The sequence below is a fragment of the Dasypus novemcinctus genome, chromosome 7, assembly GCF_030445035.2.
Source record: "Dasypus novemcinctus isolate mDasNov1 chromosome 7, mDasNov1.1.hap2, whole genome shotgun sequence".
In the NCBI taxonomy this organism is placed as follows: domain Eukaryota; kingdom Metazoa; phylum Chordata; class Mammalia; order Cingulata; family Dasypodidae; genus Dasypus; species Dasypus novemcinctus.
Genome location: NC_080679.1, coordinates 75731916 through 75745224, shown reverse-complemented (window position 1 = coordinate 75745224; position 13309 = coordinate 75731916). Strand labels below are relative to the sequence as shown.

At 41.4% G+C, this 13309-nt stretch overlaps 1 protein-coding gene across 3 annotated transcripts in view; it reads left to right on the top strand.

The window, feature by feature from the left end:
- The first annotated feature begins 3182 nt into the window (after nt 1–3182).
- Nucleotides 3183–13309, top strand: part of PDK1 (pyruvate dehydrogenase kinase 1) — a 57675-nt gene continuing 47548 nt past the window's right edge. The window contains exons 1-3 of one of the 3 annotated variants that reach the window (XM_058300637.1): nt 3183–3631; nt 5890–6031; nt 10611–10682. In XM_058300637.1, coding sequence (XP_058156620.1) covers nt 3418–3631; nt 5890–6031; nt 10611–10682 — 428 coding nt within the window. In that variant the 5' untranslated portion in view covers nt 3183–3417. Of the gene's footprint in view, nt 3813–5889; nt 6032–10610; nt 10683–13309 lie in introns of all 3 variants that reach the window. The other 2 variants (XM_058300639.2, XM_058300638.2) reach the window with 2 other exon arrangements.

Genomic DNA, 13309 nt, shown 5'->3' with positions numbered 1-13309 from the left:
ATAGTGCAGGCACAAATCAGGGCAGAGAAGAGAAGAGGGTGAGATCTGGAGGTACAAATATGCAGAAACTAGCACAGCTAACTAGGCCTCTTGCTGTACTCAGCTGGAATTCCATGGCTATTTCTATGTTTTTTACCCAGATCAGCCCAACATGGGTCACGAATTCTTGGTAACTTAGAGGGTCTGGCCCAAGTCTGCTATATAAAGCATTTTATAAGGCCTTAGTATGTGATCATGCTTTGTATTACATAGTGAAGTACTTTGGCCCTTTAGAAAGTTCTCTAAGATATTCTCCAGCTTCTGGACCCTAAGCCTTTGACCAGGAAGAAAAAGTCGATGCCATTCTATGTGTGTTTTTATCTATCTATCTATCGATCAATCTTAAAGATTTATTTATTTTTTAATTTTTATTTCTCTCCCCCACCCCACCCCAGTTGTCTGTTCTGTGTCTATTTGCTGCGTCTTCTTCTTTGTCTGCTTCTGTTGTTGTCAGCGGCATGGGAATCTGTGTTTCTTTTTGTTGCGTCATCTTGTGTCAGCTCTCTGTGTGTGTGGCGCCATTCTTGGGCAGGCTGCACTTTCTTTCGCACTGGGCGGCTCTCCTTACGGGGTGCACTCCTTGTGCGCAGAGCTCCCCTATGCGGGGGGCACCCCTGCGTGGCAGGGCACTCCTTACATGCATCAGCGCTGCGTGTGGGCCAGCTCCACACTGGTCAAGGAGGCCTGGGGTTTGAACCGCGGACCTCCCATGTGGTAGACGGATGCCCTATCAACTGGGCCAAGTCCGCTTCCCCTATGTGTGTTTTTAAATACTCATTTTCTGAATATTGGAAGGAAGCTCTGTAAATATGCTCTATTTGGAAAAAAAACAACAACCAAAAAACAACCTTCATAAATCAATTGATTGTTTTCTGGGGGAATAAACTTTGCTAAAATAAATCTCAAATTTCTGGTGGGCCTTTGTGCTTCCACCCAAGTTAATGTTCAGGTAGGCATCTTGACATGCTCAGGTAGACAGCAACAGAGTTGCAAATAGGAGTTGAGGGAGCTGAATAATGCTATGCATAACAGAGTGAGAAGAATTTGGAGCTGTGGTGTGATCTGGAAGAAAAGAGAGAAGAAGGAAAGCAACATTTTGTGGGAGGCTGAAGCAGAGTTGTGGACATGGTTGAGGGTCTTTCAAGGCTATCTAATATTCAATTTGCATAGCTGTCTTTCAAACCTTGAGTAGAGTCTCCTTCAGGCAAAACATATGAGAGTGGTTATGATACATTCTTAATAATAAAATGATCAGAAGCAGCAATAATGAGAAAAACAGGTGCCATTTATTGAGTATTTCATATGTCTTGGGCTTAGTGTACAAACATATCTTAGGTATACTATGGTATACTAATATGGTAACTATGTCAATATAATCCACAGAGACAGATATTATCCTCCTTTTTTAGGTAAGGAGACTGAGGCCCAGAGAAATAAAGGAACTTACCTAAGGCCACACTACTAGTACACAGCAGAGTCAGGATTTGAAAGCAGAATTCAGGCTCTTTTTATTACACTACACTGCTTCCCATGATCCTCCCTGCACCGTCCTTATAAAGTTGTCTTCTAGACTCTCATGTAAAGAACCCTCTTTGCCTCTAAGCGTACCCATTTCACCATCAACTGGCTCTAACCATTAGAAAGTTTTTCCATACACTGAGTCATATCCTTCTCCCTACTGTTTCCACCCACAAGTCTGGGCCACCCTAATGCTTTCACAGAGCAGGCACTCTGATATTTGAAGATATGGTATAAAATTCTTCTACATGTTGGATCCTACAGTATATGCTCTGAAAGGGCAGGCCAGGTATCCTGTGTGTATTCTATGTGGCTTTCCCCCCAGACATCTACCTGGTACAGCAGGTGTTCAATAGATATGCATTGAATGGATAAAGGCAGGCCTGATTGGGAAGGTGCAGAGTATGGTTTGTGGGGCAGCAAATACATAAAGAAGATACCATCCTTTGATTACTTTCTCTACATACAGCATATCTCTTGAGTTCACACGACTTCTTCTAAGGTAATTTTACCATTCTTAACCACCACCATGTTATACCTGAGAAAAATTGTTAGAGGTGCCACTTTTGGAAGATATATTCAAGTGCTGCTTCCACCCGCATGTCCCAACTACCTACACTTCAGTTTCCAGATGGATGTTCTCCTTCAAGCTAAAAACAATGTCTGACTAATACAGTCTAAAAAGAGACTCCCAACTCATTCCTTTTGCATATCCTATTTTTATACAACCCAAGACATACGTGAGCACTATGGAGAAATGAATTGTTATTCTACAGTACTGGAGATTATATATATATATATATATATATATATATTATATTATATTTTATTTAATTGATAAACCTCACACCCATGATAAAATAGTTTTGTTGCATTTAAGATATACCAAAGCACTGGTGCGTGTATGGAGGGAGCAGTAGTGGAGAAAAGGGACAGAGGTGAGTTTTACTATAGACTACTGCTTTTGCAGCTCTGCCCACGGCATTAAATCAATATCAGAAATTATCTAATTCTGTGTTTACTACTTACTAACACCTGGAAAGTGTGGAGCAAACTGTGACCCTAATAAAAGACAGTAAAAGAGCAGGGAGTAGAGGGGTCCTTTAAATACATTGCAAACCATGCCAAGAATGCCTAGAGCTAAAGCTCCAGTTTGGGCTGCCAATTACCTTCTCCGGGGACTGCAGCGGCTATGATATTATTTAGCCCCTCCCACCCCGTGTTCAACATTCTTACATACTACTGTTTGGCAAGGGTCGGTTCCTGAAGCTTTCTGGGTCTGTTTATTCACCTGTAAAATGTGAAACCTGCATCATAGAGGGGAGCATCTGGAAGACGGTGTAGCAGCGACACGGAAGCAGGAAGATGGGGTTTGCTCCAAAAGAGCGTGGAAAGGGGGCGCCACGGCCACCGACAGGCTTCCCGGGCCCAGGCGTTAAGGAGGCGCTCTCCAAGGGCCTCACCTGCTCTCTCCGGGTCTGACCAGGCAGGACCCCACCGCGCGCGCCCTTCCCGCCTCCCCCGCTGGCTGCGCCCCAGCCCGGGCAGAGGGCCGAGCTTAGCAAGGGGGCGGCCCCCGCGCGTCCTCCCCGCCTCCCTCGCTCGCTGGGTCCCGCCCTCTGGGCAGGGGTCGGACTTTGGCTCAGGGGCGGGCCCTTCGCACGTCCTCGCGGCCTCTCTCCCCACCTCCTTTCCTCCTTGGAGAATAGGGGGCCGAGCTCCGGCGAGGGGGGCGGTGGCCGTGGCGGTGACAGCCGGTCTCCGCCCCGCCGCCCGCCACGTCCCTCACGTACTGCGGGGCCGAGCGGCGGAGCGGCGAGCGGGCGCCCGGGGGCCCCGGCTCCTCCGGCAGGGCTCGGCATGAGGCTGACGCGGCTGCTGCGGGGGGCCGTCTCTGCCGGCCCGGGACCCCGGCTGCGCGCCCCCAGCCCCAGCGCCAGCCGCAGCCTCTCCTCGGACTCGAGCTCGGGCTCGGGCCCCGGCCTGGCGGCCGAACGCAGCGTGCCGGGCCAAGTGGACTTTTACGCGCGCTTCTCGCCGTCCCCGCTCTCCATGAAGCAGTTCCTGGACTTCGGTGAGTGTGGCCCGAGCCTTGGGCCTTTGTGCTCGGCCCCGGCGGCAAACTGCGGCCTCTGACCCATTCTCGTCTCAGGCGCACCCCTCCTTATCGTTTGTTTTCTCCACCGGCGACTTGGGCGCTTCCTTTCTTCCTCACCTGCAGATCTCTGCGTTGAGGAGCTGGCGCTGGAGATCGGGTAAATAATAACCCATGTGGCTTTTTTCCTGTGTATTGTTGAAAAACAAACTAGAAGGGCCGAGGGCAGAATGACCTGCCGTCTTTCAGCGCACGTGTGCAGGTCCGCGCCGCTCGGGAACAGGCACTGGTGAGAGGCACTGGACACCCCTTAGTATTGTGTTTGGGATCTGCGGAGCGGAGATAAATGATCAGTTTTGTATTCGATCGTCGCGTAAAATTAGCATGCTGATGGGGCATGCAGCTTATTACCGGCCCTGTATTTCATGTTTTATAGAATGTTTTGCTAACCAGCGACGTAAAAGAATTTCCACCGACAGCAGATGCATTTCAGCAGCCGCGAATAAGTCTTGAGAACGTGTAAAGTGAATGAGTACACAAACCTGTGGCGTTTACCACGCTTCACCCCGTAGACGCGACGGCTGTCCTTTAGTGTACTAGATGGGCACTGCCTTGTTTTTTTCTAGAAAGCATACCGCAGATTGCAGAAAGAATTGCACAATTCGGCATTAACTCTGACTTTCCGTATGGGGGCGATGAGAGGAAAGGGATAACTAGTCCACTCTGTTGAGAGTCTTAAAATTTGAATAGAAAAAGTTGTCTTCTGTATTGTGAATGCTGTTGGCTCACTAACGGATCACTAGTGGGCTTGGAAGATACCAGCACCGCTGGTAACTTTATCTTAAAACTGTGGTTTATGGTGGCAAAGGTTTTGGCTCGAAGCCCTCTGTTTTTACTTTTACTTTAAGATGGCTCTAGTGTGATTAGGGAGTGAATTTGGTTCACAAGTATGCCATTAAACTTTCACAAGAAAATGTTTTCCTTTAATACCATAATTTCTGCTATCACCAGTCTAGTTTTTTGTAAGGTTGTCTGCTACAACAGCAAGATTAAATGAGTGAATTTAAAATGCATTACTGAAATCAAATGACTTTTTAGTTTAATTGAAGCTGCTTACCAAAAGATATCCTACCTATGTCCCATCTTGATATGGGAGTAGAGAAGGAGACAAGCTGCTTTATAGGAATCAGACAACAGAATAGGACTTGGTGGGGAGATTAGATGGCTCTAAGCTTGAAGATGGTTGCTGAACAACAGACCTTGGTGGTTTTTGGTATCAGATCCTTGAAAGTCCTCCTTTACTTTTACCTGATTGTTAGTAGAGTGGTTCTATATGGAATGAATGAATTTTCCCATGCACACATCAAAATCCCTGTTTCTTAGATAGTAGTATTCACTTTTTTTAAAAAGATTTATTTTTATTTCTCTCCCCTACCCCCCCTCCCCGCCCCAGTTGTCTGTTCTCTGTGTCCATTTGCTATATGCTCTTCTGTGTCTGCTTGTATTCTTGTCAGTGGCACTGGGAATCTGTGGCTCTTTTTGTTGTGTCATCTTGCTCTGTCAGCTCTCCGTGTGTGCGGTGCCACTCCTGGGCAGGCTGCACTTTTTTTGTGCCGGGCGGCTCTCATTATGGGGCACACTCCTTCCGTGTGGGGCTCCCCTACACGGGGGACACTCCTGCATGTCAGGGCACTCCTTGTGTACATCAGCAATGCGTGTGGGCCAGCTCCACACAGGTCAAGGAGGCCCTGGGTTTGAACCGTGGACCTCCCATGTGGTAGGCGGACGCTCTATCCATTGAGCCAAATCCACTTCCCAGTATTCACTTTTTATAAACCTAGAGTTAGGAAATAGATTTTCTAAGTGATAGCAACAGCAGATTGTACAGGATAGATTTTTCCAGGTTCTCCTAGCTAATTAAACAGAGCCTTGCTCAGACATGCTCGGGTTACCCTGGTTCTAAGACAGGAGATCTTTATAAAGATCCTGGAGGAAGTAAGGGAGATAGGATAGTATCTTGATTGCTTTACATTGCTGTTAGAATGTTGGGAATTGGAAAGTCATTCTGGATACCTCACAATTCTAGAGACGTGCCCCCTCAGGCATGGATATCTTGTCCCTGCCCTGTCATTATGGTCATTCTGCCCCGCTGGCCCTGCTCTTTAATTTTCGCTGCCTGTGTCTTTTCCTGCCTGATGGCTTCTACTTACTGCTTTTCCTACCATGTTTGGTTTCAGGATCTGTGAACGCCTGTGAAAAGACCTCGTTTATGTTTCTGCGGCAAGAGTTACCTGTTAGATTGGCAAATATAATGAAAGAAATAAGTCTCCTTCCAGATAATCTTCTCAGGACGCCATCAGTTCAGTTGGTACAAAGCTGGTAAGAGTTCCATCTTGGGTATGCAATTTCCAAGTTGTGGACTTTAAAACAAATGCTTCTTTAACTCCTCCATGGAATCTCAAGGTAGTAAGCAGCACTCCTCCTTTTTTGGGTGTGTCTGGGCTTGTCTCTTGAATCCTGGACTCTGTCACTCCTTGTTTTTCAGAAAAAAACAGTCAAAATTGATAGAAATATAGACACTGACTTTAAGATGTGTGTTATTAAATCAGCAGGTATATTATGTTGAATACCTACTATGTGCTAGGGATTTGTGAACATCACCTTTAATCCTTTCAATAGCCCTATGTGGTAGATATTGTCTCCTATTTATAGATGAGGACACTAAGCACATATAGGTGAAGTCATTTGCCTTAAGGCAATGCCACTGATAGGTGAAACTGGGATTCAAACACACATTTATCTGTCTGCACTATACCATGCTGTAGTCAAAATGAAGAAATGTATTAAAAGGTGCACATATTTTTTCTATAACTAAATTTATTTATTTTGAAATATATCTTTTTATAAATCACAAAAGTTAAAATCTTTATTCCTCCATTTTAAAACAATTAGATGTTTTTGGAATCCTATAGAATTTTTTAAACTGATAGTGATCCTAAGAGTATATTTCCTTTTAGTTCCTTCATTTTACAAATAAAGAACCTTGAACTTGAGACTCAGAGGTACAGACTTTCTCGGTGACATTTAGTGACCAAACTAGTTATGGATTTCAACTTTACTGGCTTGTTTTATTTATTTATTTATTTTAGCTCAATGTTCTTTTTGTTGTATTGTCCTCCCTCTTCTCAGTTCTCTTGACTTATTTTCTGATAAAATGTTGAATTTGCAAAGTAGTAATGAAAGAACGTAAAATAAGAAAAAGTAAGTAATCTATATAGCAGATCATTAAATTTCATGTGTTTTCCTTCTTCATCACTGAGACATATAAATCTTAATTGGGCAAACTGATTCAGATTATTTGCTAGAGAAAAAGAAGGATTTTAATTTTACTTTTCTATTACTTGAATTCATAACAGAAGGGAGATGTGATATCCTGAAAAGAGTATAGGCTTTTGAATCATATATACTTAGGTTCAAATTGCAGATTTGGCACTTATTAGCATGATCTTGGGTGTCTTAACACCCCTCCCTGAGCCTCTCTTTCCCGTAAAATGGGACAAAAGTATCTCTCTTACAGGGTTGTTGTAAAGCCCAAATGAGCTCCCACATGCTTGGCCAATGGCCATCAATGTTGGGGGTCCTCTCTTCTTTTCGCTTTTGCCCCCTGGATCTGTGTTGTTTTTCTTTCAGTACTCTCATGACTAACTTTTGAGTTCTATTCCAAAAAATGACAACAGACAGGTTAAGAGTGTACACATATATGTGGCCATTTATATACAGCCTTTGTTAATGTTATTAATTTAAAAGTGTTATTTCTCACAAGCACTATAAATTTTAAACCAAAGAGTCAGCCAGAGTTAAGTCTTAAATAGAAAAAATTTAGCTATAAGACATTTCCCAATTCATGGAGACCCTAGCCTTTTTTTTTTGTACACATTATAGTATGTGGGAGAAACTGACCTAACAGCAATTTGAAAAAAAAAAAGCAAAATAAATATGACTGCTAAGTAAGTAATCAGATGGTCTCTAGTACAAGTGGAACAATTATAGACTTGATTCAGGTAAGATCCACTTGATTAGGAATTATGATCGAATATAAAGGAGAAAATATAATTTTTTGTGGAAGCTTATTCCTATTTTTTTAAATTTCATTAAAAATAGAATATGCTACTTTTTGAAATCTAGTTCATGCCTAGAAGGAAGTGTAGTTTTTCTTGCCAATGAAGAGACAAATTGAGGGTTAAAGCAAAACAGTAGTCTTCAAAATCATACATACTTGACTTTGGAATGCAGTGAGGCATGTTGTTAGTCAGGGACAGATTTCCACACCAACATGTGGATTTATAGATTTTTAAGTGCTTTCATTTCTGCTTGAATCCTGGAGGGCTGCTAAGTTAGGGCAGTGGTAGATAAGGTACTGACAGAAGATACAGATACAGAGCAGACCTCACACTATTGAAGAAAGTAACTGAATGGTAGTGAGATGTTTGAGCTCTCATGCCACACTGCCATTGTACAGGCTCGAGAAAGCCATTTGGCTTTTCTTCCTCATTTTGCTCATTGCTTAGCAAATGCTTTACTTCCTTGAATTGTTAAATAAATAAAAAAACCTACATCTCTGTGTTTTTGCATTTCTGACTTTAGTGTTTTTTGCACAGCTTTTGTTTAAAAAAACCATATGGTATATAGTAGGCTTTCAATAAATATTGTTGATTATATATAGACATTTGAAATTAAGGTTTTAAAGCATAGGCTTTTAAGTTAGACCCTTAGAGCAAAATAGGTGGCCTCCTTATTTTGCTGAAACCAAGACAGATTAAGTCGTTGACCAAGGTCACAGTTATTGTTGACAGATTCAGTTCTCATGATGCCCAGTACGTATATTGTAATGTACAGTTATAAATTTAAGAAATTAAAAGAACTATAGGGAATAGGAAGTTAAGCTTAAAATGGCAGCATTCCTGCTTGGAATGATGGAAATATTTTGGTAATGGATGGTGGTGATGGTAATACTGTGAATACAATTGATAGCACTGAAATATGTATCAGATACATATTTGTTAGATTGCATATATGGTACAAAATAAAAATTTTTAAAAATCCATGGAACCTCACTATACAGATAGTGAACCCTAAGTTAAACCAAATAGTACAATTATAAAAATATACTGTCATCAATTGTAACTAGTGTTCCACACCAATGTAAGGATTTGGTGGTAAAATGGTATATGGGTATCATGTATTTTATGCATGATTGGTCCATAAACCCACAGCTTTTTCTAATACAGAGGGGCAAAGTGTGTAATACAGCCTGTGGGATAGTCTTGCTAAAAATATCAAAACTGAATCATATTAAGCCTCTATATCCAACTACCAATTTACAGGAAATACAGAGGACAGAAAAACATATTAAACTGCACTATGGGGAAGCAGTCAGCAAAATCCAGATTGTGTGAGTGTGTTTGCAGAGGGCAGGGGAAAGCACCCACAGGCACAAGGACCAATGTATTAACAACTGACAAAAGTCAACTCAACATTTAGGTATACACACCTAAATGATAAAGTATAACAAGAAGTAAAGTGATTATTATGAAATAGTGGCTGCGTTGAGATGGGAAGTATGGGGCTGTGATTGGATGTGACATGTGGAGGGCTTCTGGAGTGAGCGGAAAAGTGCTATCTTCTCACCTGGTGGTGGCTAAAAGGGTTTCCTTATAATTATTTATGCTATTCATTTGTTTAACACCATTTTCTGCATTGATTACTTTAACAGTGGTTAAATAAGAATCAGGTATAATAATGTAGTTAAGGTTGGTGAAATCAGGACTATCTGGGTTCCATTTATATTATTAAAAATGAGACAAAATACAAGGTAAATATCCAATAGTTAGGAGATCAAATCTTTAAAGAGTATAGTATGCAGCCATTAAAATAGAATTTATAAAGTTCTAAAAACATGAAATATTGTGTAACAAATTGAATAGGGAAGTACATATATAATAGGACCTCGATTTTTATAAAAATATGAACAGAAAAAATGGAGAAATTAAAACAATGACAGTATCAATTTTAAGAAAGTTGCTATTAAGTGCTTACCATGTGCTAGATACTTTACAGGTATTATTTAAGTTCATCACAACCCTCTATTAGTTTGTTATTGATTTTTTTTTAAAGATTTATTTATTCCCCCCGTCTCCCGTCTGTTCTCTGTGTCTATTTGCTGCGTCTTCTTTGTCTGCTTCTGTTGTTGTCAGCGGCAGGGGAATCTGTGTTTCTTTTTGTTGCGTCATCTTGTTGTGTCAGCTCTCTGTGTGGGCGGTGCCAGCTCTCCATGTGTGTGGTGCCATTTCTGGGCAGGCTGCACTTTTTTCCACGCTGGGCGGCTCTCCTTACGGGGCGCACTCTGTGCACGTGGGGCTCCCCTACACGGGGGACACCCCTGCATGGCAGGGCACTCCTTGCATGCATCAGCCGTGCACATGGGCCAGCTCTACACAGGTCAAGGAGGCCCGGGGTTTGAACTGCGGATCTCCCATGTGGTAGACCGACGCCCTAACCACTGGGCCAAGTCCGCCGCCTCAGTTTGTTATTGTTATTACCTCCATTTTACTGAGGCATAGTGAGATTAAGTAATATGATGAAAGCATATTACTTAAAAGCAACAACCACCACCCTATTTTAGCATGTAGAACTTAAAAAACAAAAAAGCAGTAGGAAATCTTAAAATCCTTAAAGCAGATTTGACACGTGCTTTTAGGAGAAAATGTGTGTCTCCTACTACTATGCCCCAAGTACTTTGCTGGAATGTGAATGGGTTTAAAAATCCTATTTTCCAACCATAATTTATAATAGTATTCAAGTTAAGAAATGTTAGAAAAAGAGCTTTTGAGCATTTTCACAATATCGAACTTTCAGGATGTAAAGAACAAACATACTACCCTATTGATTTACATTTTAGGTATATACAGAGTCTTCAGGAGCTTCTGGATTTTAAGGATAAAAGCGCTGAAGATGCTAAAGCTATTTATGAGTAAGTACACTATTTTGACCCAAGTCTGAATACAATTTTTTTAAATATAATTTTTATACCCTTGAAACATTGTATAAAAATAGTAAGTGAATAATTAAGCTTAAACCTGCTATTGGGTCACTTTAGGGAAGTTGATTATCTTACATTTCCTGCTACCCTAGAAAATACGGTAGTAGCTATTTTAGCCCATACTGGCCTGGCAAGTAATAAAAATCAATAAATTGGACTGGGCACTACTGATTTTTGGGTGTTGATCTTGTGCCATGCCATTTTGCCCAATTCATTTATCTCTAGGAGCTTAGTTGTAGATTTTTCAGGATTTTCTATATATAGGATCATGTGCAAAGAGGTAGTTTTATCTCTTCCTTTCCAATTTGGATGCCTTTTATTTCTTTTTCTTGTCGAATTCTCTGGTTAGAACTTCCAAAACAATGTTGTTTCTGATCGTCTTAAAGGGAAAACTTTCAGTCTTTCACCATGAGGTATGATGTTAGCATTAGGTTTTTCATATATGCCTTTTATCATGTTGGGAAGTTTGCTTCTATATTCCTAGTTTATAAGTGTTTTTATTAAGAAGGAGTGCTGGATTTTGTCAAATGCCTTTTCTGTATTAATTGAAATAATCATGTGTTTTTCCCCATTCAAATTAATTTTTCTTCTGTTGAAATACCCTTGCATACTGGCAATTAATCCCACTTGATCACGATATGAACTTCTTTTAATATACTGTTGGATAATATGGTCCACTAGTATTTTGTTAAGATTTTTGCATCTATCATAATAAGAGATACTTCTATGAATTTTTTTTTTTGTTGTGTCTTTATTTGGCTTTGTTATGAGGGTGATTTTGGCCTTGTAGAATGAGCTAAGGAGTCTTCCTGAGCAGGATTGGTGTTAATTCTTCTTGAAATGTTTGGTAAAATCCCCCTGTGAAGCCATTTGGTCCTGGGCTTTTCTTTTGGGAGCTTTTTGATTATTGATTCAATCATTTTACTAGTTATTGGTTTGTTTAGATCTGTTTCCTCTAAAGTCGTGGATAGTTTCTGTATTTCTAGGAATTTGTCCATTTCATCTAGGTTATCTAACTTTTTGGTGTACAGTTGTTCATTGTATCCTCTTTTAGTCCCTTTTATTGCAGTGGGTTTGGTAGTAATATTCCCCTTTTCATTAATGATTTTAGAAATTTGTGTCCCCTTCATTTTTTCCTTCGTTAGTCTAGTAAAAGGTTTGCCAATTTTACTGATATTTTCGAAGAACCAACTTTTGATTTTGTTAATTCTTGCTACAGTTTTAAAATTTTTTTCTATTTCATTTATCTTCATTCTAATCTCTGTAATTTCCTTCCTTTTGATAGCTTTGGATTTAGAATACCTCTAAGTCCTGAAAATGCCCTCACATCACCTGTCTTCTTCCCATTCCCACCCTCAGCAGCTACCATGGCCATTCTCCATCTCAGTGCTACATTTACTTCCATTACTAATCACATTAGTTCCAGAATAGAGTATCAGTAAGTCTGCTCTAATCTATACTCTTTTCCTCCATTCTGTGGACCCTGGGATGGTTATATCCACTCCACTTCTGTATCGAGAGGGTGCTTTGATTCCACTTGGATGATGGATGCAATTCTCCTGTTTGCAGTTGTAGGCACTCTTCGCTCCCTGGTGTGGTGGTTGACCTTCTTCACTTCCCTGTTAGCTGGCTGGGGTAAGTCCAATAAACCAGAGGGTAGGAGTTGCAAGTCTTTTGAGGCTCAGGGCCTGGCTATCACATGGAGAGTCCAGAGATTCAGGTCCCCTGAGTATACACTAAACCCCAGCGCCAACCACGGGTCCGGTAAAAGTGACAGGAGAGGCTTGTGAACAAAGATCACACCTGAGTCCAATTCCATCACACTCAGGACCACAAACTCCAAGTAGGGCCAACTGACATGGCACTGAAGTCCATCTGCCATGACCATAGAACCCTGGGTCTCTGTAGCCTTCAGAAGAACCAATGCCTGGGGTTGTATCTACTTTATCTGTCTCTGGGACTCTGCTGAGGTGTATGTAAGGGTGACCCCTCTGATGACCTCCGGCTCTTTTTTGGAGACTCATAGCTGTATAAACTCGTTTGTCCTTAAAGCATTTTTAACTCCTGATATTACATGTAGGCTGAGATATTCTGCTGGTCTGAGTTGACCCTTTTATTCAAGGTCATTTTCCAGCCATATCACCAGCTAGTACTTGGTAGTAATCCCTCGGTGCCAGGGAGGCTCATCCCCAGGAGTCATGTCCCACACTGGGGGGAAGGCAAAGCATTTACATACTGAGTTTGGCTGCAAGAGCAACATGGAGGCTCTCAGGAGGTAACTCTTAGGCACCCTGCAGCTCTAGGCCTAGTTCTTATTTCAGGCCCACAGGCCCACAAGCATAGTCATTAGCATCAAGGGCTCATTGTTGGACCATCCTTCCTTATTGGTCTTATCTTCTTTTTAAATGTAAGCATTTAGAGCTACTAATTTCCCTCTCAGCACTGCCTTTGCTGCATCCTATGAATTTTTTTGTTTTGTTTTTTTTTAACGTTTATTTTATTTATTTATTTCTCCTTACTCCCTTTCATTTGCACTGTGTGATGATTTTCTCTTTTTG